This window comes from Panulirus ornatus, chromosome 10, assembly GCF_036320965.1.
Source record: "Panulirus ornatus isolate Po-2019 chromosome 10, ASM3632096v1, whole genome shotgun sequence".
Classification (NCBI taxonomy): Eukaryota; Metazoa; Arthropoda; class Malacostraca; order Decapoda; family Palinuridae; genus Panulirus; species Panulirus ornatus.
Window position 1 is genome coordinate 41,823,262 of NC_092233.1, and position 26,688 is coordinate 41,849,949.

A 26,688-nucleotide genomic window follows, 5' to 3' on the forward strand; every position below is an offset into this window, starting at 1 on the left:
AAACTTATACCTCTGTAATTTGAGCACTCACTCTTATCCCCTTTGCCTTTGTACAATGGCACTATGCAAGCATTCCGCCAATCCTCAGGCACCTCACCATGAATCATACATACATTAAATAACCTTACCAACCAGTCAACAATACAGTCACCCCTTTTTTAATAAATTCCACTGCAATGCCATCCAAACCTGCTGCTTTGCCGGCTTTCATCTTCCGTAAAGCTTTTACTACCTCTTCTCTATTTACCAAATCATTTTCCCTAACCCTCTCACTTTGCACACCACCTCGACCAAGACACCCCACATCTGCCACTCTATCATCAAACACACTCAACAAACCTTTAAAATACTCACTCATTCTCCTTCTCACATCACCACTACTTGTTATCACCTCCCCATTAGCCCCCTTCACTGATGTTCCCATTTGCTCCCTTGTCTTACGCACTTTATTTACCTCCTTCCAAAACATCTTTTTATTCTCCCTGAAATTCAATGATACTCTCTCACCCCAACTCTCATTTGCCCTCTTTTTCACCTCTTGCACCTTTCTCTTGATCTCCTGCCTCTTTCTTTTATACCTCTCCCACTCATTTGCATTTTTTCCCTGCTAAAATCGTTCAAAAGCCTCTCTCTTCTCTTTCACTAACAATCTTACTTCATCCCACCACTCACTACCTTTTCTAATCAACCCACCTCCCACGCTTCTCATGCCACAAGCATCTTTTGCGCAAGCCATCAATGCTTCCCTAAATACATCCCATTCCTCCCCCACTCCCCTTACCTCCTTTGTTCTCACCTTTTTCCATTCTGTACTTAGTCTCTCCTGGTACTTCCTCACACAAGTCTCCTTCCCAAGCTCACTTACTCTCACCACTCTCTTCACCCTAACATTCTCTCTTCTTTTCTGAAAACCCCCACAAATCTTCACCTTTGCTTCCACAAGATAATGATCAGACATCCCTCCAGGGGAGAAAGAATACTTCCCACGCATTCATCACCTATCAAAGAAGGCGACTAAAGGGGACGGGAGCGGGGGGCTGGAAACCCTCCCATCCTTGTATTTTAGCTTTCTAAAAGGGGAACCAGAAGAAGGAGTCACACGGTGAGTGCTCATCCTCCTCAAAGGCTCACATTGCGGTGTCTAAATGTGTGTAGATGTAACCAAGATGAGAAAAAAGGAGAGATAGGTAGTATGATTGAGGAAAGGAACATGGATGTTTTGACTCTGAGTGAAACGAAGCTCAAGGGTAAAGGGGAAGAGTGGTTTGGGGATGTCTTGGGAGTAGAGTCAGGGGTTAGTGAGAGGACAAGAGCAAGGGAAGGAGTAGCACTACTCCTGAAACAGGAGTGGTGGGAGTATGTGATAGAGTGTAAGAAAGTAAACTCTAGTTTGATATGGGTAAAACTGAAACTGGATGGAGAGAGATGGGTGATTATTGGTGCAAATGCACCTGGGCATGAAAAGAAAGATAATGAGAGGTAAGTGTTTTGGAAGGAGTTGAGTGGGTGTGTTAGTAGTTCTGATGCATGAGACCGGGTTATAGTGATGGGTGATTTGAATGCTACAGTGAGTAATGTGGCAGTTGAGGGAATAATTGGTATACATGGGGTGTTCAGTGTTGTAAACAGAAATGGTGAAGAGCTTGTAGATTTATGTGCTGAAAAAGGACTGGTGATTGGGAATACCTGGTTTAAAAACAGAGATATACATAAGTATATGCATGTAAGGAGGAGAGATGGCCAGAGGGCATTATTGGATTGCGTGTTAATTGATAGGCATGCAAAAGAGAAACTTTTGGATGTTAATGTGCTGAGAGGTGCAACTGGAGGGATGTCTGATCATTATCTTGTGGAGGTGAGGGTGAAGATTTGTAGAGGTTTTCAGAAAAGAAGAGAGAATGTTGGGGTGAACAGAGTGGTGAGAGTAAGTGAGCTTGGGAAGGACACTTGTGTGAGGAAGTACCAGTAGAGACTGAGTACAGAATGGAAAAAGGTGAGAACAAAGGACGTAAGGGGGGTGGGGGAGGAATGGGATGTATTTAGGGAAGCAGTGATGGCTTGCGCAAAAGATGCTTGTGGCATGAGAAGCATGGGAGCTGGGCAGATTATAAAGGGTAGTGAGTGGTTGGATGGTGAAGTAAGATTATTAGTAAAAGAGAAGAAAGAGGCATGCGGACAATTTTCGCAGGGAAATAATGCAAATGAGTGGGAGATGTATAAAAGAAACAGGCAGGAGGTCAAGAGAAAGGTGCAAGAGGGGAAAAAGAGGGCAAATGAAAGTTTGGGTGAGAGAGTATCATTAAATTTTAGGGAGGATAAAAAGATGTTTTGGAAGGAGGTAAATAAAGTGCATAAGACAAGGGAACAAATGGGAACTTCAGTGAAGGGGGGTAATGTGGAGGTGATAACAAGTAATGGTGATGTGAGAAGATGGAGTGAGTATTTTGAAGGCTTTGGTCGAGGTGGTAAGCAAAGTGAGAAGGTTAGGGATAATGATTTAGTAAACAGAGAAGAGGTAGTAAAAGCTTTGCAGAAGATGAAAGCTGGCAAGGCAGCGGGTTTGGATGGTATTGCAGGGGAATTTATTAAAAAATAGGGTGACTGTATTGTTGACTGGTTGGTAAGGTTATCTAATATACGTATGATTCATGGTGAGGTGCCTGAGGATTGGCGGAATGCTTGCATAGTGCCATTGTACAAAGGCAAAGGGGACAAAGGTGAGTGCTCATATTACAGAGGTATAAGTTTCTTGAGTATTCCTGGGAAATTATATGGGAGGGTATTGATTGAGAGGGTGAAGACATGTACAAAGCATCAGACTGGGGAAGAGCAGTGGGGTTTCAGAAGTGGTAGAGGATGTGTGGATCAGGTGTTTGCTTTGAAGAATGTATGTGAGAAATACTTAGAAAAGCAAATGGATTTGTATGCAGCATTTATGGATCTAGAGAAGGCATATGATAGAGTTGACAGATATGCTCTGTGGAAGGTATTAAGAATATATGGTGTGGGAGGCAAGTTCTTAGAAGCAGTGAAATGTTTTTATCAAGGATGTAAGGCAAGTGTACGTGAAGGAAGAGAGGAAAGTGATTGGTTCTCAGTGAATGTAGGTTTGCGGCAGGGTTGTGTGATGTCTCCATGGTTGTTTAATTTGTTTATGGATGGGGTTGTTAGGGAGGTGAATGCAAGAGTTTTGGAAAGAGTGGCAAGTATGCAGTTTGTTGTGGATGGGAGAGCTTGAGAAGTGAGTCAGTTGTTGTTCGGTTATGATACAGCGCTGGTGGTTGATTCATGTGAGTAACTGCAGAAGCTAATGACTAAGTCTGGTAAAAAGTGTGAAAAAAGAAAGTTGAGAGTAAATGTGAATAAGAGATAGGTTATTAGGTACAGTAGGGATGAGGGTTAAGTCAAATGGGAGGTAGGCTTGAATGGAGAAAAACTGGAGGAAGTGAAGTGTTTTAGATATCTGGGAGTGGATTTGGCAGCAGATAGAACCATGGAAGTGGAAGTGAATCATATGGTGGGGGAGGGGGCAAAAATTCTGGGAGCCTTGATGAATGTGTGCAAGTTGAGAACATTATCTCGGCAAAAATAGTTATGTTTGAAGGAATAGTGGTTCCAACAATGTTGTATGGTTGTGAGGCGTGGGCTATGGATAGAGTTGTGCAGAGAAAGGTGCAAGAAGTGAAAAAGAGGGCAAATGAGAGTTGGGGTGAGAGTGTATCATTAAATTTTAGGGAGAATAAAAAGATGTTTTGGAAGGAGATAAATAAAGTGCGTAAGACAAAGGAACAAATAGGAACATCAGTGAAGGGGGCTAATGGGGAGGTGATAACAAGTAGTGGTGATGTGAGAAGGAGATGGAGAGAGTATTTTGAAGGTTTGTTGAATGTGTTTGATGATAGAGTGGCAGATATAGGGTGTTTTGGTCACCTCCCTAACAACCCCATCCATAAACAAATTAAACAACCATGGAGACATCACACACCCCTGCCGCAAACCAACATTCACTGAGAATCAATCACTTTCCTCTCTTCCTTCACGTACACCTGCCTTACATCCTTGATAAAAACGTTTCACTGCTTCTAAGAACTTGCCTCCCACACCATATATTCTTAATACCTTCCACAGAGCATCTCTATCAACTCTATCATATGCTCCTCCCCAATCTGATGCTCTGTACATGCCTTCACCCTCTCAATCAATACCCTTTCATATAATTTCCCAAGAATACTCAACAAACTTATACCTCTGTAATTTGATCACCCACTTTTATTCCCTTTGCCTTTGTATAATGGCACACCTCACCACGAGTCATACATACATTAAATAACCTTACCAACCAGTCAACAATACAGTCACCCCCTTTTTTAATAAATTCCATTGCAGTACCATCCAAACCCACTGCCTTGCCAGCTTTCATCTTCCGCAAAGCTTTTACTACCTCTTCTCTGCTTACCAAATCATTCTACCTAACCCTCTCACTTTGCACACCACCTCGACCAAAACACCCTATATCTGCCACTCTATCATCAAACACATTCAACAAACCTTCAAAATACTCACTCCATCTCCTTCTCACATCACCACTACTTGTTATCACCTCCCCATTAGCCCCCTTCACTGATGTTCCTATTTGTTCCTTTGTCTTACGCACTTTATTTACCTCCTTCCAGAACATCTTTTTATTCTCCCTAAAATTTAATGATACTCTCTCACCCCAACTTTCATTTGCCCTCTTTTTCACCTCTTGCACCTTTCTCTTGACCTCTTGCCTCTTTGTTTTATACATCTCCCACTCATTTGCATTATTTCTCTGCAAAAATTGTCCAAATGCCTCTCTCTTCTCTTTCACTAATAATCTTACTTCTTCATCCCACCACTCACTACCATTTCCAATCTGCCCACTTCCCACACTTCTCATGTCACAAGCATCTTTTGCGCAAGCCATTACTGCTTCCCTAAATATATCCCATTCCACCCCCTCTCCCCTTATGTCCTTTGTTCTCACCTTTTTCCTTTCTGTAACCAGTCTCTCCTGGTACTTCCTCACACAAGTCTCCTTCCCAAGCTCACTTCCTGTCACCACTCTGTTCACCCCAAGATCCTCTCTTCTTTTCTGAAAACCTCTACAAATCTTCACCTTTGCCTCCATAAGATAATAATCACACATCCCTCCAGTTGCACCTCTCAGCCCATTAACATCCAAAAGTCTCTCTCGCGCGCCTATCAATTAACACGTAATCCAATAACGCTCACTGGCCATCTCTCCTACTTAAATACATATACTTATGTATATCTCTGTTTTTAAACCAGGTATTCCCATTCACCAGTCCTTTTTCAGCACATAAATCTGCAAGCTCCTCACCATTTCCATTTACAACACTGAACATCCCATGTACACCAATTATTCCCTCAACTGCCACATTACTCACCTTTGTATTCAAATCACCCATCACTATAACCAGTCTCGTGCATCAAAACTACTAACACACTCACTCAGCTGCTCCCAAAACACTTGCCTCTCACGATCTTTTCCTTTCATACCCAGGTGCATATCCACCAATAATCACCCATCTCTCTCCATCAACTTTCAGTTTTATCCATATCAATCTAGAATTTACTTTCTTACCCTCTATCACATACTCCCACCACTCCTGTTTCAGGAGTACTGCTACTCCTTCCCTTGCTCTTTTCCTCTCACTAACCCCTGACTTTACTCCCAAGACATTCCGAAACCACTCTTCCCCTTTACCCTTGAGCTTCATTTCACTGAGAGCCCAAACATCCAGGTTCCTTTCCTCAAACATACTACCTATCTCTCCTTTTTTCTCATCTTGGTTACATCCACACACATTTAGACACCTCAATCTGAGCCTTCGAAGAGGATGAGCACTCCCCGCGTGACTCCTTCTTCTGTTTCCCCTTTTAGAAAGTTAAAATTCAAGGAGGGGAGGGTTTCTAGCCCCCCACTCCCATCCCCTTAGAGATATAGTATGTATATAAGTATGTAAGTAGGAGAGATGGCCAGAGGGCATTACTGGATTACATGTTGAGAGGCTTGTGAAACAGCCTTTTGGATGTTAATATGCTGAGAGGTGAAGCTGGAGGGATGTTTGATCAATTTCTTGTGTAGCCGAAGGTGAAGATTTGTAGAGGTCTTTAGAAATATGAGAGAATGTTGGGGACAAAAGAATGGTGAGAGTAAGTGAGCTTGGAAAGGAGACTCATCTGCAGAATTATTGGGAGAGATTGAGTGTAGAATGGCAAAAGGTGAGAGCAAATGACGTAAGGGGAGTGGGGGAGAAATGGGTTGTATTTAGGGAAGCAGTGATGGCTTGTGCAAAAGATGCATGTAGCATGAGAAAGGTGGGATGTGGGCAGATTAGAAAGGGTGGTGAGTGGTGGGATGAAGAAGTAAGATTGTTAGTGAAAGAGAAAAGAGAGGCACTTTGATGACATTTTGCAGGGAAGTAGAGCAAATGACTGGGAGATGTATAAAAGAAAGTGGCAAGAGGTCAAGAAAGGTGCAAGAGATGAAAAAGAGGGCATATGAGAGTTGGGGTGAGAGAGTATCACTAAATTTTAGGGAGAATAAATCAATAGAATCAATAGAATCCCGACGACCACTTTCCTCTTACTTGCGTGGGTTGATGGGCGTGACAAAATTGGTTGTGGAGACAACAGTGTAAACAACAGTGTAAACAGTGCAGTTAGAAACTCTTGGACTTTCCCATAATTGAGAACATTTCTTCATGTCAGGTTTTGTGGGCTGAGAAGGCAGCTTATATTCAAATTATTGTTGCAAAACTGTTTTGTGGGCTGAGAAGGCAGCTTATATTCAAATTATTGTTGCAAAACTATCTCAATAAATATCATCCAGATCTTTGTGATGAATGTTAAATATTGCAAGTGTAATGAGAGATTTTAACTATGTATAATGTTTCTTGTACGTTAACATATCACTGGGAAGATGTGCTGAAGATGAAGCAAGATAAAGTTCAGTAATTTCAAGAGAATCAGTCTGTCCTGGTTGTCTTAGTTTTTTGTGATGCTTAACATTTGGTGAAGTAAGGCATTTACATCATATGTTTTGATTTAATGAAAGTATTTTCCTTATTTTCAATAATTTAAGAATATTTTTCATGGTACACATAAATTGACGTATATGACTGTGTGTATATATATATGTGTATGTGTGTGTAGGTGTATGTATATGTGTGTGTAAGTTTTTTTTTATATTTATTTTGCTTTGTCGTTGTCTCCCGCATTTGTGAGGTAGCGCAAGGAAAGAGACGAAAGAAATGGCCCAACCCACCCCCATACACAATGTACACACACACACGCCCACACACGCAAATATACATACCTATACATCTCAATGTACACATATATATACACACACAGACACATACATATATACCCATGCACACAATTCACACTGTCTGCCCCTATTCATTCCCATCGCCACCTCGCCAAACATGGAATACCATCCCCCTCCCCCCTCCTGTGTGCGAGGTAGCACTAGGAAAAGACAACAAAGTCCCCAGTCGTTCACACTCAGTCTCCAGCTGTCACGCAATAATGCCCGAAACCAAAGCTCCCTTTCCACAACCAGGCCCCACACAACTTTCCATGGTTTGCTTCACATACCCTGATTCAATCCATTGACAGCACATCAACCCCGGTATACCACATCGATCCAATTCACTCTATTCCTTGCCCGCCTTTCACCCTCCTGCATGTTCAGGCCCCGATCACACAAAATCTATTTCACTCCATCTTTCCACCTCCAATTTGGTCTCCCACTTCTCCTCGTTCCCTCCATCTCCGACACATATATCCTCTTGGTCAATCTTTCCTCTCATTCTCTCCATGTGCCCAAACCATTTCAAAACACCCTCTTCTGCTCTCTCAACCAAGCTCTTTTTATTTCCACACATCTCTCTTGCCCTTACATTACTTACTCGATCAAACCACCTCACACCACACATTGTCCTCAAACATCTCATTTCCAGCACATCCACCCTCCTGCACACAACTCTATCCATAGCCCATGCCTCGCAACCATACAACATTGTTGGAACCACTATTCCTTCAAACATACCCATTTTTGCTTTCAGAGATAATGTTCTCGACTTCCACACATTCTTCAAGGCTCCCAGGATTTTCGCCCCCTCCCCCACCCTATGATTCTCTTCCACTTCCATGGTTCCATCCGCTGCCAGATCCACTCCCAGATATCTAAAACACTTTACTTCCTCCAGTTTTTCTCCATTCAAACTAACCTCCCAATTGACTTGACCCTCAACCCTACTGTACCTAATAACCTTGCTCTTATTCACATTTACTCTTAACTTTCTTCTTTCACACACTTTACCAAACTCAGTCATAAGCTTCTGCAGTTTCTCACATGCATCAGCCACCAGTGCTGTATCATCAGCGAACAACAACTGACTCACTTCCCAAGCTCTCTCATCCACAACAGACTTCATACTTGCCCCTCTTTCCAAAACTCTTGCATTCACCTCCCTAACAACACCATCCATAAACAAATTAAACAACCATGGAGACATCACACACCCCTGCCGCAAACCTACATTCACTGAGAACCAATCACTTTCCTCTCTTCCTACATGTACACATGACTTATATCCTCGATAAAAACTTTTCACTGCTTCTAACAACTTGCCTCCCACACCATATATTCTTAATACCTTCCACAGAGCATCTCTATCAACTCTATCATATGCCTTCTCCAGATCCATAAATACTACACACAAATCCATTTGCTTTTCTAAGTATTTCTCACATACATTCTTCAAAGCAAACACCTGATCCACACATCCTCTACCACTTCAGAAATCACACTGCTCTTCCCCAATCTGATGCTCTGAACATGCCTTCAGCCACTCAATCAATACCCTCCCATATAATTTACCAGGAATACTCAACAAACTTATAGCTCTGTTATTTGAGCACTCACTCTTATCCCCTTTCCCTTTGTACAATGGCACTATGCACGCATTCCGCCAATCCTAAGGCACCTTACCATGAGTCATACATACATTAAATAACCTTACCAACCAGTCAACAATACAGTCACCCCCTTTTTTAATAAATTCCACTGCAATACCATCCAAACCTGTGTGTATGTATAAGTATGTATATATATATATATATATATATATATATATATATATATATATATATATATATATATATTTTCTTTTCTTTTCTTTTAAACTATTCGCCATTTCCCGCGTTAGCAAGGTAGCGTTAAGAACAGAGGACTGGGCCTTTTTTGGAATATCCTCACCTGGCCCCCTCTGTTTCTTCTTTTGGAAAATTAAAAAAAAAAAAAAGAGGGGAGGATTTCCAGCCCCACACTCCCTCCCCTTTTACTTGCCTTCTACGACACGCAAGGAATACGTGGGAAGTATTCTTAATCACCTATCCTCAGGGATTATATATATATATATATATATATATATATTTTTTTTTTTTTTGCTGTCTCCCGCGTTTGCTAGGTAGCGCAAGGAAACAGACGAAAGAAATGGCCCAACCCACCCCCATACACATGTATATACATACGTCCCCACACGCAAATACACATACCTACGCAGCTTTCCATGGTTTACCCCAGACACTTCACATGCCTTGATTCAATCCACTGACAGCACGTCAACCCCGGTATACCACATCGCTCCAATTCACTCTATTCCTTGCCCTCCTTTCACCCTCCTGCATGTTCAGGCCCCGATCACACAAAATCTTTTTCACTCCATCTTTCCACCTCCAATTTGGTCTCCCACTTCTCCTCGTTCCCTCCACCTCTGACACATATATCCTCTTGGTCAATCTTTCATCACTCATTCTCTCCATGTGCCCAAACCATTTCAAAAAACCCTCTTCTGCTCTCTCAACCATGCTCTATTTATTTCCACACATCTCTCTTACCCTTACGTTACTTACTCGATCAAACCACCTCACACCACACATTGTCCTCAAACATCTCATTTCCAGCACATCCATCCTCCTGTGCACAACTCTATCCATAGCCCACGCCTCGCAACCATACAACATTGTTGGAACCACTATTCCTTCAAACATACCCATTTTTGCTTTCCGAGATAATGTTCTCGATTTCCACACATTCTTCAGGGCTCCCAGAATTTTCGCCCCCTCCCCCACCCTATGATCCACTTCCGCTTCCATGGTTCCATCCGTTGCCAGATCCACTCCCAGATATCTAAAACACTTTACTTCCTCCAGTTTTTCTCCATTCAAACCTACCTCCAAATTGACTTGACCCTCAACCCTACTGTACCTAATAACCTTGCTCTTATTCACATTTACTCTTAACTTTCTTCCTTCACACACTTTACCAAACTCAGTCACCAGCTTGTGCAGTTTCTCACATGAATCAGCCATCAGTGCTGTATCATCAGCGAACAACAACTGACTCACTTCCCAAGCTCTCTCATCCCCAACAGACTTCATACTTGCCCCTCTTTCCAAAACTCTTCCATTCACCTCCCTAACAACCCCATCCATAAACAAATTAAACAACCATGGAGACATCACACACCCCTGCCGCAAACCTACATTCACTGAGAACCAATCACTTTCCTCTCTTCCTACACGTACACATGCCTTACATCATCGATAAAAACTTTTCACTGCTTCTAACAACTTGCCTCCCACACCATATATTCTTAATACCTTCCACAAAGCATCTCTATCAACTCTATCATATGCCTTCTCCAGATCCATAAACGCTGGATGTGCCGGAAATGAGATGTTTGAGGACAATGTGTGGTGTGAGGTGGTTTGATCGAGTAAGTAACGTAAGGGTAAGAGAGATGTGTGGAAATAAAAAGAGCGTGGTTGAGAGAGCAGAAGAGGGTGTTTTCAAATGGTTTGGGCACATGGAGAGAATGAGTGAGGAAAGATTGACCAAGAGGATATATGTGTCGGAGGTGGAGGGAACGAGGAGAAGAGGGAGACCAAATTGGAGGTGGAAAGATGGAGTGAAAAAGATTTTGTGTGATCGGGGCCTGAACATGCAGGAGGGTGAAAGGAGGGCAAGGAATAGAGTAAATTGGAGCGATGTGGTATACCGGGGTTGACGTGCTGTCAGTGGACTGAATCAAGGCATGTGAAGCATCTGGGGTAAACCATGGAAAGCTGTGTAGGTATGTATATTTGCGTGTGTGGACGTATGTATATAAATGTGTATGGGGGTGGGTTGGGCCATTTCTTTCGTCTGTTTCCTTGCGCTACCTCGCAAACGTGGGAGACAGCGACAAAGCAAAAAAAAAAAAAAAAAAAAAATATATATATATATATATATATATATATATATATATATATATATATATATATATATATATATATATATATATATATATTTTTATCTTATCCCCTTTGCCTTTGTACAATGGCACTATGCACGCATTCCGCCAATCCTCAGGCACCTCACCATGAGTCATACATACATTAAATAACCTTACCAACCAGTCAACAATACAGTCACCCCCTTTTTTAATAAATTCCACTGCAATACCATCCAAACCTGCTGCCTTGCCGGCTTTCATCTTCCGCAAAGCTTTCACTACCTCTTCTCTGTTTACCAAATCATTTTCCCTAACCCTCTCACTTTGCACACCACCTCGACCAAAACACCCTATATCTGCCACTCTATCATCAAACACATTCAACAAACCTTCAAAATACTCACTCCATCTCCTTCTCACATCACCACTACTTGTTATCACCTCCCCATTTGCGCCCTTCACTGAAGTTCCCATTTGCTCCCTTGTCTTACGCACTTTATTTACCTCCTTCCAAAACATCTTTTTATTCTCCCTAAAATTTAATGATACTCTCTCACCCCAACTCTCATTTGCCCTTTTTTTCACCTCTTGCACCTTTCTCTTGACCTCCTGTCTCTTTCTTTTATACATCTCCCACTCAATTGCATTTTTTCCCTGCAAAAATCGTCCAAATGCCTCTCTCTTCTCTTTCACTAATACTCTTACTTCTTCATCCCACCACTCACTACCCTTTCTAATCAACCCACCTCCCACTCTTCTCATGCCACAAGCATCTTTTGCACAATCCATCACTGATTCCCTAAATACATCCCATTCCTCCCCCACTCCCCTTACTTCCATTGTTCTCACCTTTTTCCATTCTGTACTCAGTCTCTCCTGGTACTTCCTCACACAGGTCTCCTTCCCAAGCTCACTTACTCTCACCACCCTCTTCACCCCAACATTCACTCTTCTTTTCTGAAAACCCATACAAATCTTCACCTTAGCCTCTACAAGATAATGATCAGACATCCCTCCAGTTGCACCTCTCAGCACATTAACATCCAAAAGTCTCTCTTTCGCACGCCTGTCAATTAACACGTAATCCAATAATGCTCTCTGGCCATCTCTCCTACTTACATAAGTATATATATATATATATATATATATATATATATATATATATATATATATATATATATATATATATACATATATATATATATATTATCCCTGGGGATAGGGGTGAAAGAATACTTCCCACGCATTCTTCGCGTGTCGTAGAAGGCGACTAGAGGGGACGGGAGCAGGGGGCCAGATATCCTCCCCTCCTTGTATTTTCTAACATTCTAAAATGGGAAACAGAAGAAAGAGTCATGCGGGGAGTGCTCATCCTCCTCGAAGGCTCAGAGTGGGGTGTCTAAATGTGTGTGGATGTAACCAAGATGTGAAAAAAGGAGAGATAGGTAGTATGTTTGAGGAAAGGAACCTGGATGTTTTGGCTGTGAGTGAAACGAAGCTCAAGGGTAAAGGGGAAGAGTGGTTTGGGAATGTCTTGGGAGTAAAGTCAGGGGTGAGTGAGAGGACAAGAGCACGGGAAGGAGTACCAGTACCCCTGAAACAGGAGTTGTGGGAGTATGTGATAGAATGTAAGAAAGTAAATTCTCAATTAATATGGGTAAAACTGAAAGCTGATGGAGAGAGATGGATGATTATTGGTGCATATGCACCTGGGCATGAGAAGAAAGGTCATGAGAGGCAAGTGTTTTGGGAGCAGCTGAATGAGTGTGTTAGTGGTTTTGATGCACGAGACCGGGTTATAATGATGGGTGATTTGAATGCAAAGGTGACTAATGTGGCAGTTGAGGGAATAATTGGTATACATAGGGTGTTCAGTGTTGTAAATGGAAATGGTGAAGAGCTTGTAGATTTATGTGCTGAAAAAGGACTGGTGATTGGGAATACCTGGTTTAAAAAGCGAGTAATACATAAGTATACGTATGTAAATAGGAGAGATGGCCAGAGAGCGTTATTGGATTACGTGTTAATTGACAGGCACACGAAAGAGAGACTTTTGGATGTTAATGTGCTGAGAGGTGCAACTGGAGGGATGTCTGATCATTATCTTGTGGAGGCTAAGGTGAAGATTTGTATGGGTTTTCAGAAAAGAAGAGTGAATGTTGGGGTGAAGAGGGTGGTGAGAGTAAGTGAGCTTGGGAAGGAGACTTGTGTGAGGAAGTACCAGGAGAGACTAAGAACAGAATGGAAAAAGGTGAGAACAATGAAAGTAAGGGGAGTGGGGGAGGAATGGGATGTATTTAGGGAATCAGTGATGGATTGCGCAAAAGATGCTTGTGGCATGAGAAGAGTGGGAGGTGGGTTGATTAGAAAGGGTAGTGAGTGGTGGGATGAAGAAGTAAGATTATTAGTGAAAGAGAAGAGATAGGCATTTGGATGATTTTTGCAGGGAAAAAATGCAATTGAGTGGGAGATTTATAAAAGAAAGAGACAGGAGGTCAAGAGAAAGATGCAAGAGGTGAAAAAGAGGACAAATGAGAGTTGGGGTGAGAGAGTATCATTAAATTTTAGGGAGAATAAAAAGATGTTCTGGAAGGAGGTAAATAAAGTGTGTAAGACAAGGGAGCAAATGGTAACTTCAGTGAAGGGCACAAATGGGGAGGTGATAACAAGTAGTGGTGATGTGAGAAGGAGATGGAGTGAGTATTTTGAAGGTTTGTTGAATGTGTTTGATGATAGAGTGGCAGATATAGGGTGTTTTGGTCGAGGTGGTGTGCAAAGTGAGAGGGTTAGGGAAAATGATTTGGTAAACAGAGAAGAGGTAGTAAACGCTTTGCGGAAGATGAAAGCCGGCAAGGCAGCAGGTTTGGATGGTATTGCAGTGGAATTTATTAAAAAAGGGGGTGACTGTATTATTGACTGGTTGGTAAGGTTATTTAATGTATGTATGACTCATGGTGAGGTGCCTGAGGATTGGCGGAATGCGTGCATAGTGCCATTGTACAAAGGCAAAGGGGATAAGAGTGAGTGCTCAAATCACAGAGGTACAAGTTTGTTGAGTATTCCTGGTAAATTATATGGGAGGGTATTGATTGAGAGGGTGAAGGCATGTACAGAGCATCAGATTGGGGTAGAGCAGTGTGGTTTCAGAAGTGGTAGAGGATGTGTGGATCAGGTGTTTGCTTTGAAGAATGTATGCGAGAAATACTTAGAAAAGCAAATGGATTTGTATGTAGCATTTATGGATCTGGAGAAGGCATATAATAGAGCTGATAGAGATGCTCTGTGGAAGTACTAAGAATATACGGTGTGGGAGGCAACTTGTTAGAGGCAGTGAAAAGTTTTTATCGAGGAGGTAAGGCATGTGTACGTGTAGGAAGAGAGAAAAGGGATTGGTTCTCAGCGAGTGTAGGTTTGCGGCAGGGGTGTGTGATGTCTCCATGGTTGTTTAATTTGTTTATGGATGGGGTTGTTAGGGAGGTGAATGCAAGAGTTTTGGAAAGAGGGGCAAGTATGCAGTCTGTTGGGGATGAGAGAGCTTGGGAAGTGAGTCAGTTGTTGTTTGCTGATGATACAGCGCTGGTGGCTGATTCATGTGAGAAACTGCAGAAGCTGGTGACTGAGTTTGGTAAAGTGTGTGAAAGAAGAAAGTTAAGAGTAAATATGAATAAGAGCAAGGTTATTAGGTACAGTAGGGTTGAGGGCCAAGTCAATTGGGAGGTAAGTTTTAATGGAGAAAAACTGGAGGAAGTGAAGTGTTTTAGATATCAGGGAGTGGATCTGGCAGCGGATGGAACCATGGAAGCGGAAGTGAATCATAGGGTGGGGGAGGGGGCGAAAATTCTGGGAGCCTTGAAGAATGTGTGGAAGTCGAGAACATTATCTCTGAAAGCAAAAATCGCTATGTTTGAAGGAAGAGTGGTTCCAACAATGTTGTATGGTTGCGAGGTGTGGGCTATGGATAGAGTTGTGCGCAGGAGGGTGAATGTGTTGGAAATGAGATGTTTGAGGACAATATGTGGTGTGAGGTGGTTTGATCATGTAAGTAATGTAAGGGTAAGGGAGATGTGTGGAAATAAAAAGAGCGTGGTTGAGAGAGCAGAAGAGGGTGTTTTGAAATGGTTTGGGTACATGGAGAGAATGAGTGAGGAAAGATTGACCAAGAGGATATATGTGTCGGAGGTGGAGGGCACGAGGAGAAGTGGGAGACCAAATTGGAGGTGGAAAGATGGAGTGAAAAAGATTTTGAGTGATCGGGGCCTGAACATGCAGGAGGGTGAAAGGCGGGCAAGGAATAGAGTGAATTGGATCGATGTATACCGGGGTCGACATGCAGTCAATGGATTGAATCAGGGCATGTGAAGTGTCTGGGGTAAACCATGGAAAGTTCTGTGGGGCCTGGATGTGGAAAGGGAGCTGTGGTTTTGGGCATTATTACATGACAGCTAGAGACTGAGTATGAACGAATGGGGCCTTTGTTGTCTTTTCCTAGCGCTACCTCGCACACATGAGGGAGGAGGGGGATGTTATTCCATGTGTGGCGGGGTGGCAATGGGAATAAATAAAGGCAGACAGTATGAATTATGTACATGTGTATATATGTATATGTCTGTGTGTGTATATATATGTGTAGATTGAGATGTATAGGTATGTATATTTGCGTGTGTGGACGTGTATGTATATACATGTGTATGGGGGTGGGTTGGGCCACTTCTTTCGTCTGTTTTCTTGCGCTACCTCGCAAACGCGGGAGACAGCGACAGAGCAAAATAAAATAAAATAAATAAAATATGTTTTGGAAGGAGGTAAATAAAGTGCGTACGACAAGAGAACAAATGGGAACATCAGCTAAGGGGGCAAATAGGAAGAAAAAAAAAAAGTACTGATGACGTGAGAAGGAGATGGAGTGAGTATATTGAAGGTTTGTTGAATGTGTTTGATGATAGAATGGCAGATATAGGGTGTTTTGGTCAGGGTGGTGTGCGAAGTGAGAGGATCAGGGAGAATGGTTCGGTACATAGAGAAGAGGTAGTGAAAGCTTTGTGGAGGATGAAAGCCGGCAAGGTGGCGGGCTTGAATGATATTGCTGTGGAATTTATTAAAAAAGGGGGTGACTCTGCTGTTGATTGGTGGGTAAGGATATTCATTGTATGTATAGATCTTGGTGAAGTGCCTGAGGATTGGCAAAATGCATGCTTAGTGCCATTGTACAAAGGCAAAGGGCTAAAGGTGAGTGTTCAAATTACAGAGGCATAAGTTTGTTGAGTATTCTTGTGAAATTATATGGGAGGGTATTGATTGAGAGGGTAAAGGCATGTACAGAGCATCAGATTGGGGAAGAGCAGTGTGGTTTCAGAAGTGGTAGAGGATGTGTGGAACAGTTGTATGCTTTGAAGAATGTACGTGACAAATACTTAGAAAACCAGATGGATACACATAACTATACATTTCAATGTATACATATACATATATACACATAATTCCTGGTAAATTATATGGGAGGGTATTGATTGAGAGGGTGAAGGCATGTACAGAGCATCAGATTGGGGAAGAGCAGTGCGGTTTCAGAAGTGGTAGAGGATGTGTGGATCAGGTGTTTGCTTTGAAGAATGTATGTGAGAAATACTTAGAAAAGCAAATGGATTTGTATGTTGCATTTATGGATCTGGAGAAGGCATATGATAGAGTTGATAGAGATGCTCTGTGGAAGGTATTAAGAATATATGGTGTGGGAGGCAAGTTGTTAGAAGCAGTGAAAAGTTTTTATCGAGGATGTAAGGCATGTGTACGTGTAGGAAGAGAGGAAAGTGATTGGTTCTCAGTGAATGTAGGTTTGCGGCAGGGGTGTGTGATGTCTCCATGGTTGTTTAATTTGTTTATGGATGGGGTTGTAAGGGAGGTAAATGCAAGAGTCCTGGAAAGAGGGGCAAGTATGAAGTCTGTTGGGGATGAGAGAGCTTGGGAAGTGAGTCAGTTGTTGTTCGCTGATGATACAGCGCTGGTGGCTGATTCATGTGAGAAACTGCAGAAGCTGGTGACTGAGTTTGGTAAAGTGTGTGGAAGAAGAAAGTTGAGAGTAAATGTGAATAAGAGCAAGGTTATTAGGTACAGTAGGGGTGAGGGTCAAGTCAATTGGGAGGTGAGTTTGAATGGAGAAAAACTGGAGGAAGTGAAGTGTTTTAGATATCTGGGAGTGGATCTGTCAGCGGATGGAACCATGGAAGCGGAAGTGGATCATAGGGTGGGGGAGGGGGCGAAAATTTTGGGAGCCTTGAAAAATGTGTGGAAGTCGAGAACATTATCTCGGAAAGCAAAAATGGGTATGTTTGAGGGAATAGTGGTTCCAACAATGTTGTATGGTTGCGAGGCGTGGGCTATGGATAGAGATGTGCGCAGGAGGATGGATGTGCTGGAAATGAGATGTTTGAGGACAATGTGTGGTGTGAGGTGGTTTGATCGAGTAAGTAACGTAAGGGTAAGAGAGATGTGTGGAAATAAAAAGAGCGTGGTTGAGAGAGCAGAAGAGGGTGTTTTGAAATGGTTTGGGCACATGGAGAGAATGAGTGAGGAGAGATTGACCAAGAGGATATATGTGTCGGAGGTGGAGGGAACGAGGAGAAGAGGGAGACCAAATTGGAGGTGGAAAGATGGAGTGAAAAAGATTTTGTGTGATCGGGGCCTGAACATGCAGGAGGGTGAAAGGAGGGCAAGAAATAGAGTGAATTGGAGTCATGTGGTATACAGGGGTTGACGTGCTGTCAGTGGATTGAAGCAAGGCATGTGAAGCGTCTGGGGTAAACCATGGAAAGCTGTGTAGGTATGTATATTTGCGTGTGTGGACGTGTGTATGTACATGTGTATGGGGGGGGGGGGGTGGCCATTTCTTTCGTCTGTTTCCTTGCGCTACCTCGCAAACGCGGGAGACAGCGACAAAGTATAAAAAAAAAAAATATACACATGTACATGATTCATACTTGCTGCCTTTATTCATTCCCGTTGCCACCCCGCCACACATGAAATGACAACCCCCTCCCCCGCGCATGTGTGTGAGGTAGCGATAGGAAAAGACAACAAAGGCCAAATTCATGTGAACTCAGTCTCTAGCTGTCATGTATAATGCACCAAAACCATAGATCCCTTTCCACATCCAGTTCCCACAAAACTTTCCATGGTTTACCCCAGACACTTCACATGCCCTGGTTCAATCCATTGACAGCATGTCCACCCCAGTATACCACATCGTTCCATTTCACTCTATTCCTTCCACGCCTTTCACCCTCCTGCATGTTCAGGACCCAATCGCTCAGAATCTCTTTCACCCCATCTTTCCATCTCCAATTTGGTCTCCCACTTCTCCTCGTTCCCTCCACTTCTGACACATATATCCTCTTTGTCAATCTTTCCTCACTCATTCTCTCCATGTGACCAAACCATTTGAAAACACCTTCTTCTGCTCTCTCAACCACACTCTTTTTATTACCTCACATCTCTTTTACCCTTTTACATACTCAATCAAATCACCTCACACCACATATTGTCCTCAAACATCTCATTTCCAGCACATCCACCCTCCTGTGCACAACTCTATCTATAGCCCACACCTCGCAACCATATAACATTGTTGGAACCACTATTCCTTCAAACATACCCATTTTTGCATTCCGATATAATGGTCTCACCTTCCACACATTTTTTAATGCTCCCAGAACTTTCGCCCCCTCCCCCACCCTATGATCCACTTCCGCTTCCATGGTTCCATCTGCTGCCAGACCCACTACCAGATATCTAAAACACTTCACTTCCTTCACTTTTTCTCTATTCAAACTTACCTTCCAATTGACTTGTCCCTCAACCCTACTATACCTAATAACCTTTCTCTTATTCACATTTACTCTCAGCTTTCTTCTTTCACACACTTTACCAAACTCAGTCACCAGCTTCTGTAGTTTCTCACCCGAATCAGCCATCAGCGCTGTATCATCAACGAATAACAACTGATTTGCTTCCCAAGCCTCTCATCCACAGCAGACTGCATACTTACCCCTCTTTCCAAAACTCTTGCATTCACCTCCCTAACAATACCATCCATAAACAAATTAAACAACCATGGAGACATCACACATCCCTGCCGCAACCCAACATTCACTGAGAACCAATCACTTTCCTCTCTTCCTGCTCATACACATGCCTTACATCCTCGATAAAAACTTTTCACTGCTTCTAACAACTTGCCTCCCACACAATATATTCTTAATACCTTCCACAGAGCATCTCTATCAACTCTATCATATGCCTTTTCCAGATCCATAAATGCTACATACACATCCATTTGCTTTTCTAAGTATTTCTCACATGCATTTTTCAAAGCAAACACCTGATCCACACATCCTCTACCACTTCTGAAACCACACTGCTCTTCCCTAGTCTCATGCTCTGTACATGCTTTCATCCTCTCAATCAATACCCTCCCGTATAATTTCCCAGGAATACTAAACCACCTCTGTAATTTGAGCACTCACCTTTATCCCCTTTGCCTTTGTACAATGGAACTATGCATGCATTCTGCCAATCCTCAGGCACCTCACCATGAGTCATACGTTAGATATCCTTACCAACGAATCAACAACACAGTCACCCCCTTTATTTTAATAAATTAAACTGCAATACCATCCTAACCCACTGCCTTGCCAGCTTTCATCTTTCGCAAAGCTTTTACTACCTCTTCTCTGTTTACCAAATCAATCTCCCGAACCATCTCACTTTGCACACCACCTCGACCAAAACACCCTATATCTTCCACTCTATCATCTACCACATTCAACAAACCTTCAAAATACTCACTCCATCTCCTTCTCACATCACCACTATTTGTTATTACCTCCCCATGTGCCCCCTTCACTGATGTTCCCATTTGTTCTCTTGCTTTGACCAGTGTTTCTAATGGTTAAGCACCAGCAACCTGCCTCAGTATGCCTCAGGCTATCTCGAAGGAAAGATATAATTTCTTTACTCTTCCAGGATGCCACTTCATTTGGGGAATTTTGTTTCCAGGACTGTATTTCCTCTACCAGCACTTCAAGATTGTTGGCTCTTGCCTTTCTACAGAGAAGAAAGTTTAAATTCTCACCTGGAAGCAAGGAAATGTAGGTACACATGAGATTTCTAGGCAAACGAGGCTCTCAGAACTCACAATCAGGTGGTTGCTTCCTGCAACACCCCATCAGTGGAGATCAACACCCTATGGACCCAAACAAGGACCTAGAGTACTTCAGGAACTTTGCCAATTCCATTCCCTGACATTTGCAAAGGAGAGATGACAAAGTAATAAAATGTAAGAGTGACATCGCCAGTGAAAATGTATAGGGAGGCAAAGTTTATTGCAGAAACTGAATGAAGTAATCAAGGTAAACCATAGAAGAGTCTGCAGGGATTAGTTGTAGAAGGCAGATTCTAGTTTTAGTACATCATACACAAGACACAAGGAAAGAATAATCATATTCAGACCAATGCTTATTTGTTCCTGATCCCACCATGCTAAGCAGGAAAAGCAATTGAGCATAAAACTAACGGACATAGAAATGCATAACTTACCATCTTAAGTTTAAAAATACAACACAAATCTTGTATATTTCATACAGACCTGACTTTTCTCTTCTTCCTCATTAAACGCAGGAAGAAGATCATCTCGTCCATGGTATTTATAACAGTTTACAACAATCTGGCGAAGTGCAGTTGTCCAAGAAACCTGTAGAATTAATTCACTCTCATCAGATCTCTCCTGGCTCACATTAGAGTTTGCAAGAGTGGGATCAAAAAGATTAGAAAACTGAAAAGAGGAATGTCTTGGTGACACTCTAGAATGCACAAGAATGTTGAGTAGTAGTGGCAACAATATTATTGTACATGCTACCTTCAGTGATAACAAACTAGTTATATTCATCCCTTACAATATAGAAAACACAAACACAGCTACCAACAGGATATAGTTTGACCTGACAATATGAGTGCTCAACCAACAAGACTATTAAAAGGGTACACATGCTCTCAGCTTCATAGAGAAAATCAAATTATCCATAAGGTTTCCACAAATGAGAGAAAAAGTACCTGCCTAACTACAAGTAACTAAATCAAGATTTTATGCGGCTGAAATTACACAGGGTACTCGCTGCATATGCCATTTGTTTGTTGATGTTGTTATTCTCTGCTGCCATATCCGATCCATTGTAATTGTATTATATTCATCTGGTACCAATTCTACCCACTTATCTTCTTATAAACACTTTTTGTTTTCTCTCCTGGTAGGTATAATGAATTCCAGCAAAATAATAATTGCACAAATTTTTTCATATATTGCAAGAATTTTGAAATTTAACTGACCAGAAGCTCCTTACCAGAAAATGACTGAACTACAATATTTCAGACTTGTGGCAGGTGAGAATTAGAATACAATTTGGGAATACATAACACCTCAATGAAGAGAAAAATATAATGAAACACCTAAATTTGTAGAGGTTTATGGAAAAAAAGAGAGAATCCTGGGGTGAAGAGAGTGGTGAGATTAAGTGAGCTTGGGAAGCAGATTTGTGTGAGGAAGTACCACGAGAGACTGAGTACAGAATGGATAAAGGTGATAACAAAGGACATAAGGAGAGTAGAGGGAGGAACGGGATGTATTTGGGGAAGCAGTGATAGCTTGCGCAAACGATCCTTATGGCATGAGAACCGTGGGAAGGTGGGCAGATTAGAAAGGGTAGTGAGTGGTGGGATGATGAAGTAAAATTATTAGTGAAAGAGAAGAGAGAGGCATTTAGAGGACTTATGCAGGGAAATAAAGCAAATGAGAAGGAGATGTATAAAAGAAAGAGGCAAGAGGTCAAGAGAAAGGTGCAAGAGGCAAAAAAGAAGGCAAATGAGGGTTAGGATGAGAGAGTATAATTAAACTTTAGGTTTGGATGGTATTGCAGTGGAATTTATTAAAAAAGGGGGGTGACTGTATTGTTGACTAGTTGGTAAGGTTATTTAATGTATCTATGATTCATGGTGAGGTGCCTGAGGACTGGCGGAATGCATGCATAGTGCCATTGTACAAAGGCAAAGGGGATAAGGATAGGAGTGAGTGCTCCAATTTCAGAGGTATAAGTTTGTTGAGTATTCCTGGTAAATTATATGGGAGGGTATTGATTGAGAGGGTGAAGGCATGTACAGAGCATTAGATTGGGGAAGAGCAGTGTGGTTTCAGAAGTGGTAGAGGATGTGTGGATCAGGTGTTTGCTTTGAAGAATGTATGTGAGAAATACTTAGAAAAGCAAATGGATTTGTATGTAGCACTTATGGGTCTGGAGAAGGCATACAATAGAGTTGATAGAGATGCTCTGTGGAAGGTACTAAGAATATATGGTGTGGGAGGCAAGTTGTGAGAAGCAGTGAAAAGATTTTATCAAGGATGTAAGGCATGTGTATGTGTAGGAAGAGAGGAAAGTGATTGGTTCTCAGTAAATGTAGGTTTGTAGCAGGGGTGTGTGATGTCTCCATGGTTGTTTAATTTGTTTATGGATGGGGTTGTTAGGGAGGTGAATGCAAGAGTTTTGGAAAGAGGGGCAAGTATGAAGTCTGTTGGGGATGAGAGAGCTTGGGAAGTGAGTCAGTTGTTGTTCGCTGATGATACAGCATTGGTGGCTGATTCATGCGAGAAACTGTAGAAGCTGGTGACTGAGTTTGGTAAAGTGTGTGAAAGAAGAGAGTTAAGAGTAAATGTGAATAAGAGCAAGGTTATTAGGTACAGTAGGGTTGAGGGTCAAGTCAATTGGGAGGTAAGTTTGAATGGAGAAAAACTGGAGGAAGTGAAGTGTTTTAGATATCTGGGAGTGGATCTGGCGGCAGATAGAACCATGGAAGCGGAAGGGAATCAAAGGGTGGGGGAGGGGGCGAAAATCCTGGGAGCCTTGAAGAATGTGTGGAAGTCGAGAACATTATCTCCGAAAGCAAAAATGGCTATGTTTGAAGGAATAGTGGTTCCAACAATGTTGTATGGTTGTGAGGAGTGGGCTATGGATAGAGTTGTGCACAGGAGGGTGGATGTGCTGGAAATGAGATGTTTGAGGACAATATGTGGTGTGAGGTGGTTTGATCGAGTAAGTAATGTAAGGGTAAGAGATTATTATCTTTTTATTATACTTTGTCGCTGTCTCCCACATTTGCGAGGTAGCGCAAGGAAACAGACGAAAGAAATGGCCCAACCCCCCCCCATACACATGTATATACATACGTCCACACACGCAAATATACATACCTACACAGCTTTCCATGGTTTACCCCAGACGCTTCACATGCCCTGCTTCAATCCACTGACAGCACGTCAACCCTGGTATACCACATCGCTCCAATTCACTCTATTCCTTGCCCTCCTTTCACCCTCCTGCATGTTCAGGCCCCGATCACACAAAATCTTTTTCACTCCATCTTTCCACCTTCAATTTGGTCTCCCTCTTCTCCTTGTTCCCTCCACCTCCGACACATATATCCTCTTGGTCAATCTTTCCTCACTCATCCTCTCCATGTGCCCAAACCACTTCAAAACACCCTCTTCTGCTCTCTCAACCACGCTCTTTTTATTTCCACACATCTCTCTTACCCTTACGTTACTCACTCGATCAAACCACCTCACACCACACATTGTCCTCAAACATCTCATTTCCAGCACATCCATCCTCCTGCGCACAACTCTATCCATAGCCCACGCCTCGCAACCATACAACATTGTTGGAACCACTATTCCTTCAAACATACCCATTTTTGCTTTCCGAGATAATGTTCTCGACTTCCACACATTCTTCAAGGCCCCCAGGATTTTCGCGCCATCCCCCACCCTATGATCCACTTCCGCTTCCATGGTTCCATCCGCTGCCAGATCCACTCCCAGATATCTAAAACACTTCACTTCCTCCAGTTTTTCTCCATTCAAACTCACCTCCCAATTGACTTGACCCTCAACCCTACTGTACCTAATAACCTTGCTCTTATTCACATTTACTCTTAACTTTCTTCTTCCACACACTTTTCCAAACTCAGTCACCAGCTTCTGCAGTTTCTCACATGAATCAGCCACCAGCGCTGTATCATCAGCGAACAACAACTGACTCACTTCCCAAGCTCTCTCATCCCCAACAGACTTCATACTTGCCCCTCTTTCCAAATCTCTCGCATTTACCTCCCTAACAACCCCATCCATAAACAAATTAAACAACCATGGAGACATCACACACCCCTGCCGCAAACCTACATTCACTGAGAACCAATCACTTTCCTCTCTTCCTACACGTACACATGCCTTACATCCTCGATAAAAACTTTTCACTGCTTCTAACAAGGGTAAGAGATATGTGTGGAAATAAAAAGACCCTGGTTGAGAGAGCAGAGGAGAGTGTTTTGAAATGGTTTGGGCACATGGAGAGAATGAGTGAGGAAAGATTGACCAAGAGGATATATGTGTCGGAGGTGGAGGGAACGAGGTGAAGTGGGAGACCAAATTAGAGGTGGAAAGATGGAGTAAAAAAGAATTTGAGTGATCGGGGCCTGAACATGCAGGAGGGTGAAAGGCAGGCAAGGAATAGAGTGAATTCGATCAATGTGGTATACAGGGGTCGACATGCTGTCAATGGATTGAATCGAGGCAAGTGAAGCATCTGGGGTAAACCATGAAAAGTTCTGCAGAGCCTGGATGTGGAGGGGGAGCTGTGGTTTCGGGCATTCTTACGTGGCAGCTGGGGACTGAGTATGAACGAATGGGGGCCTTTGTTGTCTTTTCCTAGCGCTACCTCGCACACATGAGGGGGGAGGGGGATGTTATTCCACATGTGGCAGGGTGGTGATGGGAATAAATAAAGGCTGACAGCATGAATTATGTACATGTGTATATATGTATATGTATGTTTGTGCATATATGTATGTGTACATTGAGATGTATAGGTATGTATATTTGCGTGTGTGGACGTATATGTATATACATGTGTATGGGGGTGGGTTGGGCCATTTCTTTCGTCTGTTTCCTTGCGCTACCTCGCAAACACGGGAGACAGCGACAAAGCAAATAAATATAAAATAAAAGGATGTTTTGGAAGAAGGTAAATAAAGAGCGTAAGACAAGAGAAAAAATAGGAACATCATTGAAGGAGGCTAATGGGGAGGTGATAACAAGTAGTGGTGATGTGAGAAGAGATGGAGTGAGTATCTTGAAGGTTTCTTAAATATGTTTGATGACAGAGTGGCAGATATAGGGTGTTTTGGTCGAGGTGGTGTGTAAAGTGAGAGGGTTAGGGAGAATAATTTGGTAAACAGAGAAAAGGTAGTAGAAGCTTTGCAGAATATAAAATCCAGCAAGGCTGCCGATTTGGATGGTATTGTAGTGAAATTTATTAAAAAAGGGAGTGACTCTATTGTTCATTGGTTGGTAAGGTTATTCAATGTATGTATGACTCACGGTGAGGTGCCTCAGGAAAATTGGAATACTTGCAAAGTGCCATTGTACAAAGGCAAAGGGAATAAGAATGAATGCTCAAATTACACAGGTATAAGTGTGTTGAGTATTCCTGAGAAATCATATGGTAGAGTATTGATTGAAAGGGTGAAGGCATGTACAGAGCACCATATTGCGGAGGAGAAGTGTGGTTTCAGAAGTGGTAGACAATGAGTGGATCAGGTTGCTTGCTTTGAGAAATGTATGTGAAAAATACTTACAAAAGCAAATGGATTTGTATGTAGCATTTATGGATCTGGAGAAGGAATATGATAGAGTTGATAGAGATGCTCTGTGGGAGGTACTAAGAATATATGGTGTGGGAGGCAAGTTGTTAGAAGCAGTGAAAAGTTTTTATCGAGGATGTAAGGCATGTGTACGTGTAGGAAGAGGAGAAAGTGATTGGTTCTCAGTGAATGTTGGTTTGCGGCAGGGGTGCATAATGTCTCCATGGCTGTTTATTTGTTTATGGATGGGGTTGTTAGGGAGGTGAAAGCAAGAGTTTTGGAAAGAGGGGAAAGTATGTAGTCTGTTGTGGATGAGAGAGCTTGAGAAGTGAGTCAGTTGTTGTTCGCTGATGATGCAACACTGGTGGCTGATTCGGGTGAGAAACTGCAGAAACTGGTGACAGAGTTTGGTAAAGTGTGTGAAACAAGAAAGCTGAGAGTAAATGTGAATAGGAACAAGGTTCTTAAGTACAATAGGGTTGAGGAACAAGTCAATTTGGTGTTAAGTTTGAATGGAGAAAAACTGGAGGAAGTGAAGTGTTTTAGATATCTGGGAGTGGATTTGGCAGCGGATGGAACCATGTAAGCAGAAGTTTACCAAAGGGTGGAGGAGGGG

The 26,688-nt window shown here is 42.4% G+C and overlaps 1 protein-coding gene across 5 annotated transcripts in view; it reads right to left on the reverse strand.

Annotated features, from left to right (window-relative positions):
• Positions 1–18,317: 18,317 nt before the first annotated feature.
• Positions 18,318–26,688, reverse strand: part of ewg (DNA-binding protein Ewg) — a 170,370-nt gene continuing 161,999 nt past the window's right edge. For all 5 annotated transcript variants that reach the window (XM_071665803.1, XM_071665805.1, XM_071665806.1 and 2 more), the window contains one exon: positions 18,318–21,078. In XM_071665803.1, the coding sequence (XP_071521904.1) occupies positions 20,935–21,078 (144 nt within the window). In that variant the 3' untranslated portion in view covers positions 18,318–20,934. The remainder of the gene's footprint in view (positions 21,079–26,688) is intronic.